This window comes from Sarcophilus harrisii, chromosome 3, assembly GCF_902635505.1.
Source record: "Sarcophilus harrisii chromosome 3, mSarHar1.11, whole genome shotgun sequence".
NCBI classification, from domain to species: Eukaryota; Metazoa; Chordata; class Mammalia; order Dasyuromorphia; family Dasyuridae; genus Sarcophilus; species Sarcophilus harrisii.
Window position 1 is genome coordinate 390644981 of NC_045428.1, and position 11489 is coordinate 390656469.

Consider the following 11489-nt stretch of genomic DNA (forward strand, 5'->3'; position numbering starts at 1 on the left):
ATGTTATTAGTGATTAAAAAAAAAAAAACCTACTCAAGTCTGGCATTTAATGGAAAATTATAATATTCCTCAAAAACAAAAATTTATGAACTCAAAAAAGAAAAATTAAACATCTAAAATTCCATCAAAGGGGGGAAAAGGATTATTTTTGTGGTTTTGTGGTCAAATTATCAAAATAGTTAACAAATACAATTTTAAACTAATAACATGATACCAAAAAAGGTAATTTTTAAATAAAAAAACAACTAGAGTTAGTCATGAAGAGTTGGACTTAGGGGGGGAAAAAAGTACAATAAAGCAACAAAATACACTATTCCACTATTAGTTAACCATCAATGATAAACTCTATCACTCTAAAAATGGTCCACATTAATTTAGCAGTGACAAACTTCAACAGGTGCATGGGACAACTTTACTATATGAAATGAAACATACATATCTCAGATAACAACAAATGTTCTCTGGTGGGCAAGGATAAAGAGAAATACAAGTCCCTTCTGAAGAAAACAAGGGAACATATTCTCTGCTGGTAATCAGCTATAGAGATGTTAAACATAAAAGTTATATTAAAAAAAAAAAAAAACTCTTAAAATCTCAACAGGTAGTATCTAGAATAGTTTAAAGGTAAAAGAATCAAGTCAATTCCTTCCAGATTTTAATGAATTTCAAAAACATAATAAAAATCGCAAGTATTTTTTGCCACTTTTTTCATTTGTATTCAGGAGTTTTTGGTAGTAAAACAATACTAATGCCTACTGTTATCCTCACACATTTAGTAAATCAAAGTTTTAAAGCTTAATTTTATGATCATCCCTTTCTTATTTGTGAGAATAAATAAGTTTAATTTTACTTGTCAATGCCAACCAGATAGGTAAAATTCTCTTCTATTATATTTTAGGTATTTTAGTGAATATTTATGGCTCAAAGAACCTGAGAAGTGAAGAATGCTACAAATGACTAAGTAATTACTGAATAAAAGCAATATGTTCAGCATGATTATGAAGGGAAAAAAATGCCATATAATAAAGGATTTCAACAAAGCATGCAACAAGTACAATCTCACTCTTTGCATATAGTTTCTTTGTCTATGGCAGTCTGGTGAACTGAATATTCAGAGAAATGGAATTATTTGGATTTGAAAACAAATTATTTCATGTTAATCATATACTATTAAAAATTTCCAAGAAAGGGGCAAAATAGTATATTGTGAAAAAGATACAAGAGTTGAATCAGAGAGCCTGGGTTGCGATTCTGGCTCTACTACATGGCCTCAGCTTCCTCATTTACAAAGGTAAGTTAGCCTGCACAATTCATAAATCTGATGAACCTACCACCAAGTCTTCAATGAAAGTAATTCTTGCTATTATATCTTCTAAAGTGCACTCTTAAATGTACTGGTGAGCTCATCAAAAATTTCTCTTTAACCAAATTTATATCCCATTTTGAAAAAATAAAAACTAACCTGTGACTTTCAGCAAATGAATTAACTTCTCAAAATCTTAAATTTTCCCAAGAGTAAAATAAGGAATTGCATTAGATGATCACAAAGATGCCTATCAGGCAATCAACAAACATTAAAACCCTAGCCTCAGACACTTATTAGCTGTGTGACCCTGGGCAAGTCACCACCTTATTTGCCTCAGTTTTCTCAAGAAATGACAAACCCCTCAAATATCTTTGCTAAGAAAACCCCAAATGATCTGACATAACTGAAAGACTGAACAACAATAATGTATGGGGAACCTGTAACTGAGATTCCACAATTCAATGAAAGACCACACAACTTGAACCTGGTTCAAGTCATCTAACAATAGTCATGTGAATAAATATATTAGGAACTAATGGGGGAGGGAGGGAGGGAGAATGAAGAAAAATAAATCAATCAGTCCAACTAAACTGTACAGTATTGCAGCAGAGGAGGAAAAAAGGAAAGAAAATTATACACAATCACCAAAAAGGCACTTCCTTTCAAATCCCAGATAGAAGCCCCTTTTCAGAGGTTTAATCCTGAATCACTGAGAAACAGCTGACAATAACTAAGATCCTGTAGTCAAAACAGGTAGCAGATGAATGTGAAATGAAATCAATCTCTTACTAATAGGCAAGGGGAGTCAGTCACTTAGCAAGCCCATTGGAGCTTTGTTTCTTCATCAGAAGGACCAAGGCCATTTGCAAATCACATGTTACAGAAACTATTTTCAGATCTTTTAAGTATACTCACACTTAACATTATAATCAGATGCTGTGAATTAGCCATGCTGTTTTGATGTCAAGAACTACTAATAAGTATCCACATTCAAACATAGTTTGAGTTTGTACAGATTTTATGATGTCAAAAGTTCCACTGTCATATATTAATAAACACCATTTCAAATTATCCGGTATGTTACAAGACTCCCAGGCTTGGGGTACACTTTAATCCACCTTTTCCCCGAGTCTGGCCCTGTGATTTCAATGATAGGGAACTCCTTCAATCAACGTAGACTAGCACTGTGCTCAGCAACTTGTTGTGGTCTGGCCCACTGAGAGGTTATGCGATTTACTCAGGGTCACATAGCCAGTACATGACAGACATAATCTGAATCCCTATCTTCTCGACTCTGCCATCAAGGTCCCATACTAATTCAAGGTTATTTGCTAGAGCTCAGAAGTGTCTCTTCTAAAAACTGAATATTCTAAATATATTGTAAATGCTCAAGGTAAAGTATGGTCTTAACATCATCAAGAAGGCAAAATTGGATTCATACTAGGCACTTATCAAGTACCTTACAATCGACATTTCTCTGCCACAAATACCATTATTTTTGTACGAAAACCATGACAAATATAAGAAGTTAATATCATATTTGGACATTCACAGGTTAGACTTTCTAAAATAGTCATCAATGGGTTTGTCATGAATCAAAGTGCATTATAACAAACTTGGATAATATAATATAACCTTATCTAAAAAATGATAGAATCATTACTGTCAAGAATACACATAAATTCTCCTTCAGCTCATAGCTACATTAGGATATTTGTACTGTTGGTTCAAATGTGATACATATATTAGAAAGTCTCACTGACAGGAATTATTAAAATATTATATATTGAGTTATGGCAATTTTGGTCTGTTTTTTTCATTATTCAATAACTTTAATTACGAAACATAAATATTTGGAATATAGAAACTCTTTACCGTATCTTCATATCACTCAGGAAAATGAAAATAATTCAAAATATCACAGTTAATTCAATAGCAAATCTCTTGTAGAATGACATTACACAAAAGTAGTATTAACTCAATTAAGAAACTTGTTAACCATCAGGGAAGTAAGAAAATCTTTTTGGGATTTCACTGTTCAGCTTTTTTTTTTTTTTTTTTTTAATTCTATGTAATTTTCTTCTTTGATTCAAATGTTCATTTTTTGGGGGGAGAAACGTATGTAAACTCTTAAAATACAAATGACATAATACAATGCCTAGAGGGGCTTGTCTTAAAGTCAGGAAGAATTGGTTTCAATTTCTTTTTGGCATACACTGGGTATAAGACCATGCATGGGCTAAATCGTAACTCCTTCATAACCATGAGAAAACTTACTAAGCCTATAAGCTACAAGTCTGCATCAGTAGTTAAAGTTCCCATACCCAAGTTTTCCAAATTGATGAAATCACAAGCCTGGACAAAAACAAATGACACTTCACTGGCAGCACACCTTTGGATTAACTCAACACACCAAAATGTGACACAGAGGAAGGCATTTTTAAAAGGTCACTGAGCACAAATCCCTTATTTTAAAAGAGAGACACTGACTCAGAAAGATTAAGTTTCTTGCCCACACAGGTAGTAAATGGCAAATCCAAGATTTAACTGCATATCCAGTTCTCTCCACTGCACCAGGCTATCTATCCATTAGATGCAACAAGGTCAGACAAAGAAAATCTGCTAAAGCCCCCAAATCTCTCCTCTAAAAAAGAAATATTCCAACTAAACCACCCAACATCTAAATCTACTAATGGGAACCGAGGTAGTATTTCAAAAAATTATGGACTAACACAATCAAATTCTACAAATAAGAGTTTCTGCATTGAAAGTGAAGAGTCCAAGAATTTGATGTATAATTGAACATTCATATGTTAAATGCTACCTTAAAAAAGTGTTCCATTCTAAAAGTGATGACCACATGGACATATGTATGCTCTTCAATTCTCCTTCCCCAAACATATTTAGATACCTAAAAACCATCAATTGATCAATATGGGCAGTCTATGAATCCATTGTCCATACTGACTGAAAGCAGTCTACAATCCTTTCACACCTGATGATTGGTGAGTGGCTGAGTTTCTGTGGCCAAAAAAACAGTCATCACCCATTAACAAACTTTCCAGTAATGAGTCTCTCTAAACTTGGCCCTCTGACAAAAGACACAGACCAATGTCTGGCCCATAATCAAAGGCTTTCCAGCTAAAAAAAGACCTACTAGAATTTAACTTCTATTGACAAAACTTTCAAAAACCCAGGATTACAACCACTATGCTTCAGTAAGACATCTAAGTAGGAAGAGTGTACTGAGAGTATAAACCCAAATATATAAACGTGCAACATAGTTGTATTTGATATTACTTTATGTGTCACCCAGAGATTTGCCCATTAAATGAATGAGGAGAAAAGCCATGGAAATAGTTCATAGTTTGCATTATTAAATATAAGCTAGAGGTTATAAAGTGAAAGAGTTTAGGAAATCTGTTCTTTGTCACAAACACAAGCATATTAGTTCACCTCACCATTTTACTAGTCTAATAATTAAACTTGAAGTAGTAATTTCATTGTCTTGAATGAGCCTTGATGTTTAGAAAAACAGACAGTGAAAACATCAATGAACTATGCTCCTGCTCTCTAAAATAATTCTCAATGGACTTTTGAACATATTTCTGGATTTACTGAGTTGAATATATTTAACTATTTTAACACCCAACTATTGCTAAAGGGCACGTCACACTTTTAGGTCACACTCTTATACAAAGAAAACATACAGATCAATTTATATCATTAGCAGATGATAACAATTTTTTTGTGTGGAGATTTCAGATTTTCCCTGTCATATCAAAATCCTCAAGTAGTTTGAACTAACACATGTAGGTATTTTTTTTTCTTAGTAAAACTGGGAAAAAACAAATTCTAGAAACTATAATTCCTCTAACAACTCATCTATAGACACTACGGAGTATTGGTTAAAAAAGTCAAAACCATGGCTACAATTTGTCCTATATAAAGTCACATTTTAAATTCTGACATAAGGCTACCTATTCAAATTGAACCTGTAAAGTGTGTACACTTTACAGAGAAAAAAAAAAAAACCTTTTCTTTTCAATTCACCTGAAATATAAAGCTTATATGCTGAAAAAAGATAATTCATACAAAATCACCACCACATAAGCTGGGAATCAGATCACAGCAATCTTAAGATGCAGTTAATACATAAAACACAAAAGTAATTGTATTGTTCTAAGGAGTATGATTCAGATACCACAAAAAAATTTCATCTTTAATATTATAAATCTTTAGATACAGCAAAGATACATCTAAAAACATCAATACATCATGATATCATAACTAAAAGTTTCTCCCCAGGAACCCATTTTCCTTAAATACAAATACTAGATCCTGAATATTTAAGAGTAGAATATTATTTCTAAAGTTTGATCTCTAGAAATAAGTTACATTCTAAATACCAAATGTAATATATTCTGAAAGTAAGACCAGTGAAATGGAAAATACTATTACTCAATGTTATTTTTTCCGAGCTTATTCTTTCAAATTTATTCTGCTAATTTACTTCAATTTAGTTTTCTTAGGTTGTAGTAAAAGTGATTCTTTTTATTATATTCATTTACTTTTAATCCATATATTTAAATCCTCTAGTTCACCAAGAAAATATTCCTAGGTCATTCTAACTAGATCATCAAGATATTATCTTAAAAGCTCTAGCAATAACTAAACTCATTATTTTAGCACATAAAATGTGTCCTTCAAGCACACTTCCCTGATTAAATCAAATAGAATAGTGATAATCTATATTCTACATATTTCTAACTTCATAATTATATTTTCTGCTCTTATGTCAGTTAGACTAAGATTTCACAAAAGCAGGAAACTAGGAAACTTTAAATCTTAGAAATTTGTTTAAAGTTTTCACAATATACTTTTGAATTTGATACACTCAACAACATAAATACCACAATAAAAAACAGTACCATTCAAAGTAATCTCCCTTAAAAGATGCAAAATCAATGTATTCACAAATCAATACTTGCATGACATTCCATCAAACTTTTTTTCTCTCATAGTTATTTAATTTGTCTTAGAATAATCCACCTGTAAAAGCCAAAAAGAAATAGGCTTGCCTGTTTTGTTCAGCAAACATTAGACACATTCATTAATTTCTCCAGATTGTCCCTAATTTAAAAAACAAACAAACAAAAAGATTTGTTACATACCTGCAGTTCGGAGGTGGATCAAGGGTTATTTCAGCTAGCTCTTTCTGAATTCTGTTGGTGAAATGAGAACAGACACAAAGCATTGGAGATAGTCTATAGAATAATCAGGGAATTACACTGCCCTCTACCAACATGCAGTTAAATGCAAGACTGGCTTTGCCTTCAGTAATGCTAACATGGCTGCTTCCTCTTTGTTCTCAGAGGCATAACCCAAATCCCCTAACAGAAACTTTGCAGCTTTTTTCTTTCTTACTACTATAAATAAATGAGATGTGGACACCTGATTTGGATAGCAATCTTCTACTAGCACTGAGTAAAGTGAATAAAATCCATTTTAGAACACTTTTTACTTAAGAGATTCTCTTTTCAAGCTTATATGCAAATGAGACAAGAAGGGAGGAGGGAATGCACTAGAATATTTGACAATGACTTTAAACGAGTTTTACTGAGGCAGAATTAACAAGCTACAGCAGGGAGCACACAAATAGTTTTGACAATATTTTATCTGTTTCTTTGAACCTAAAAACATTTACAAATCAATTGCTGGAAATTTACAAACATTTTCACAAAAACACTTTGAAGGATTTTTACTTTTAGCATTTGAGTGATTCTCTTTCCCACACCCTAAGTACAGTACTCCAACTGAAAAGTGTATTTTAAGATTACAAACTAAGCATGTGGGGTAGCTTCCGTCAACTTCAGAAACTTGACTTTTGCATTTCATCTTTGTCTTTCAAAAATTTTTGAAGCTTTGATGATTTTATACTTGTTTAATAAGTTCTCTGACAACAGGCTACAACAAAATGAATCATTTATGTCAACATTTAACCATTTCAAGTACTGCACATGTTTAATGATAATTAAGGTAACTTAGAGAATAAGGTAAACCGGTATAAAACTATATAGACAACATCCCTGAAGCTCAGTTAAACTGATCAAGTTAAAAAATTTTTCTTCCATTTTCTACATACTTTCACAAAAATTTTAAAAAGCATTGCCTACCAATAACTTTAATGTAGCTTAATGATATGACTAATCTTCAGAGAAAAGGAATAACTGGATTAATGACTTTCTTCTCCAACTTTACCACCAACATTAATGGATTTCCATTGGGAGAATCTGTTTTTCATGTCCATCAAAATGTTTATAAATCAGCAGAAAAATAAACGCTTTCCCCCTCATCCAACATAAGAAAATGATTTTTTTTCCTACTACTGATCCACATAAATGTAGACAGTCAAGTGTGTACCTACAACTTTCCTACTGAATAGATAATAGGGTAATTTAAGTTCTGAAATAAAACAGTGACTTCTTAACTGGAAAACCTATTTTCCACAGTTTTATTTACTCTTGCATAACAAAATGCAGGCCGACTCTACTTAAATGCAAAAAAGAAATATGGAACATTTTAAAGCCTCTCATTTTCAAAGTAAAAGCTGATGATTAATTTAGCTATAATGATGCCCTTTTTTTTTTTTTATCACTTAACAGTTCTTTAGATCAAATTAATACACTTTACCTGCCATTAGGATCAGAGTTCCAAGAATTCTAAGATTACCTGAATTTCAAGATTTCCAAAACTTAAAAAGTTACTGCTGACCTGCCTCTCTGCTAATACATTAGTTGAGAAGACAAAGTGGGAAAAGCAATCTCAAAGCACCATCTACTTTGAGAATATGTAGTTTTCCTTCATGAACTATTTAGTAAAATAACAGCAATGGTAGAGTATGTGACAATACATCTCTACATAAAGACTCTTTTATTCATGTCAACGAATTAGTGAAGTTTGCTTTCAGGCATAATTTTTTAAAGGCATCTTATATACAATTTAGGGAATGACAACTTTTCATTTAACCAAAAAAAGTTTGTAACAAGATTTTGGTTTCTATCTAGAGATAATATAACAAGTCCTAATTCACTTAAAATACAGTTTATGAACTGTGCTTAAAAAATGACTTCTTATAGATATTACCTTTTAGCACTAGTGGATAACTTAGCAGTGGTTTTGCTAGAGAGTTTGGTGTTTTTCTTCTGTTGTGTGGCAGACGGTTTTCTTTCTTCTTGTTCCTCAGGTTCTGGTGCTGCTGGGTCCCTCTGATCTGCATCTGAACTACCACTGCTGGTACTTGGACTTTCATCATCTGACCTTTGCCTATCACTGGACATCTTGGTCAAATTATTTCTCTGAAAACTTTTAAGAGAAAAGAAAAAAGGGGTTAAACCTTAAGAAGAAATTTCATATCATTCCTTTCTGCAAAATGTTTCTTAAAATCTTTTTTTTTTTTTTAATGAAAAGACTTGAAAAGTGTCTGTACACTTATCTCATTATTACTGCAAGGATACATTGGGAAGTGATGTGTATACCAGAATGCCAATATTTAAAGATTTACAGAACTCAACTTGGAAAACCCACTCACAATTTTTTTCGTCCCTTGGACAATCTATCAATTGTCTACTTTCTCAGAAGTCACGAAACAGATTTGCCAGGGAACTTAGGCAATGAGCATTAATAACATATGACACACTGTAAATAACAGACCTCGCTGAAAAATGTTAAAAAGTCACTAATAACGTCTAAATATTTACACATTTACGTTGGTCAGAGCTACCAAATTCCCTCTCTGAAGGAAAAACATGTCCTGTTAATCACCCATATGCTTCCTAAACGTGGCAACAACCCCTTTCTCTTTGCATTTAAGCCTTTAAGCACTATACCTCCCCCCTCCTCCCCAAGGGAAAAAAAAAAAAAAGAGGGGGGACTAATAAGCAGCCTCCTTCGTTTACACGGCCAGCAGCAAAGATTCATTTGGCCACCACAGGGCTGCTCCATAGTGAAAAGCAAAATTCAAACTGCACCTTCTGCAAAGCTCCCAATGCCACCGTTCCTTGCTCAGTTTTTATATTACAGACCGACATTTTGGCCAAAAAAAAAAAAAAAAGGAACAAAGCCCCCCCACACCCCTCAAAAGAACTCTGAACAGAATTTGCAAAAGAGAAAAAAAGAAAAGCTTTAGATAGGAAATTGCAGCAGCAGCAGTGGCGGCGGTGGAAATGCAGCTTTGCAGCCCCCTTTGTGGGGAGGGACAGGGAGAGGGTTTGTTATGGTAGGAGGCAGCGCTCCAATATCAGCATGGTGTGTGCACCAAGTGATGCGTGAAGTCAGTCCTGGCTCCTCGGGCTCCCGGAGACCGACAGGGCGAGCGCTGAAAACAAGAACAAAGCTCCCTCTGCCCCCCCCCCTCCTACCCCCACCAACCAACCCCAGCTCGCCCCGGCGGCGGCGGCGGCGGCGGCGGCTGCTGCTGCTGCTGCTGCCGCCGCCGCCGCCGCTGCTGCTGCCTGCTCCTGCGCGCCGCCGCTGCTGCTTCTGCCGCTTGCAAACCTACCCCCCAAAAAAAAACCCTTCCAGCTTTACCTTTACCGCCGTCCTGTCCCGCTTACACGCAGCTAAGATGTGGGGGAGGGAGAGAGAAAAAAAAAAAAAAAACCCTTCCTTAAGGAAATGGAAGCAGCCGGGAGGGGAAGGGGGGGCAGGAAAAAAAAGAAGCAGAGGAGGCTCTGGCCGGGGAGTGTGGAACATTGAAAGTCGGAGGGGGTTGTGTAGTGCGGCGCTCTGGCCGGAGGGTGGCGCCGCCCAGCGCCTTTGCAAAAAAAAAAAAAAAAAAGAGAGAGAGAAAGAAACGGGGTGGGGGTGGGATGGAGGGGGGGGGGAAGGGAGGAGGAGGCGCCGCTGCTGTGAGAGGGCGCGAGCTCCCCGGGAGCCCAGATGGAACGGGGGAGATCCTAGAGTTCTACGGCCTCCCCTGTCCCCGATCGCCTCCCGATCGGTGCAGTCAGCAAGTTCCCTGCGAGCTGGGAGGGAAGGGGAGGGGTGCGCGAGGGAAGGGGAGGGGGAGGAGGAGGCGGCGCGCGTGCTCGCTTGCCTGGCTGTGGGGCGCGCGCCGGCGGCCCGGACTGGCTCCTTCCCGTCGTTCGCTCGCGCTCTCCTTCCCTCCCTCCCTCCCTCCCTCCCTTTCCTCTCCTTCCCTCTCTCCCTCTTCCTTTCTTCCCTCCCTTCTCTCTCTCGCGCGCCTCTCCTCTCTCGCCTGCTCCCCGCCTCCCTTCACCCGGGGGGCGCACGCGTCCGCCCGCCTGGGCCGGCCAAGGACAAAGAGTGCGCCGCCCGCCGGGGACAGGGGCAGACTGGCCCGAAGGAATGCGCCGGGCCGGCCAGCCGGCCAGCCAGCCCCGGGGAGGGCGGGGGCACCAGCCCGAGGGGCCAGAGGGCCGATTTTGCAGCAGGGTGGTTTCCGGCCTGCACCACTCAACTCTCCCTATCCCGCCGCCCTTCCCTGGACTACCCACTGGGCTACCCACCCCTAGGGTCCGCGCGGGGGAGGAGGAGAGAGCTCGCCGTCCGGTGCACCTCGGCAGTGCCAGCAGGGAGGGTCACCCCCAAAGGTTCTCCTCCCCCTGCCTGGCACCCTTCCCCCAGTGCAGGAGGCGGCGGCAGGCTCGGGATACTGAAGGTTGGGTGTTGGGGGAGGGTGGATCCTCAGGGCCCAGGATCTCGGCCCTGCCACCCCAGACCCTTAGTTGCCGTCAGAGGCCACCCCGCCGCCTCCCTCCTGCCCGAGAAGATTGATCGATATTTACTGAAGGGTCCAGGGACTGTGGAGAGCCATCTTCCCTGCAATCTGAGTGGGAGGGGATGAAGGGGGTGGGGGACTGGGAAGGAGGGTCCTGGAAACTGAGGTCAGGAAAGGATTTAAGGGGGTTTGGTGACCTCAGCGCCTTTTCTGCCCTTCCCCTTAACATCGTTTCCCAATGGGATGGGGTTCCGGACGCCTTGGAAACTTAAAAGGGGGAATAAAAAATTTTAAATGTCCCGCTCACGCTTGAAAGGGGCGCGACCACAAGCACATTTTCTGCGGCGCGATTCTGACATGCAAGTAAGACCCCAGCCCTGGACAGATGCACCTTGCTAGCAGCTTTGGTTTACATTGATTGTCCAAACTCAAGATAAAGTC

At 38.1% G+C, this 11489-nt stretch overlaps 1 protein-coding gene across 5 annotated transcripts in view; it reads right to left on the reverse strand.

The window, feature by feature from the left end:
• Positions 1 to 10910, reverse strand: part of UBE2E3 (ubiquitin conjugating enzyme E2 E3) — a 99814-nt gene extending 88904 nt beyond the window's left edge. Inside the window, exons 1-3 of one of the 5 annotated variants that reach the window (XM_031960377.1) lie at positions 10837 to 10910; positions 8453 to 8671; positions 6481 to 6531 (exon numbers count right to left, since the gene is read on the reverse strand). In XM_031960377.1, coding sequence (XP_031816237.1) covers positions 6481 to 6531; positions 8453 to 8646 — 245 coding nt within the window. In that variant the 5' untranslated portion in view covers positions 8647 to 8671; positions 10837 to 10910. Of the gene's footprint in view, positions 1 to 6480; positions 6532 to 8452; positions 8672 to 9336; positions 9703 to 9895; positions 10305 to 10403; positions 10475 to 10836 lie in introns of those variants that run through there. The other 4 variants (XM_031960378.1, XM_031960374.1, XM_031960376.1 and 1 more) reach the window with 4 other exon arrangements.
• Positions 10911 to 11489: the final 579 nt, after the last annotated feature.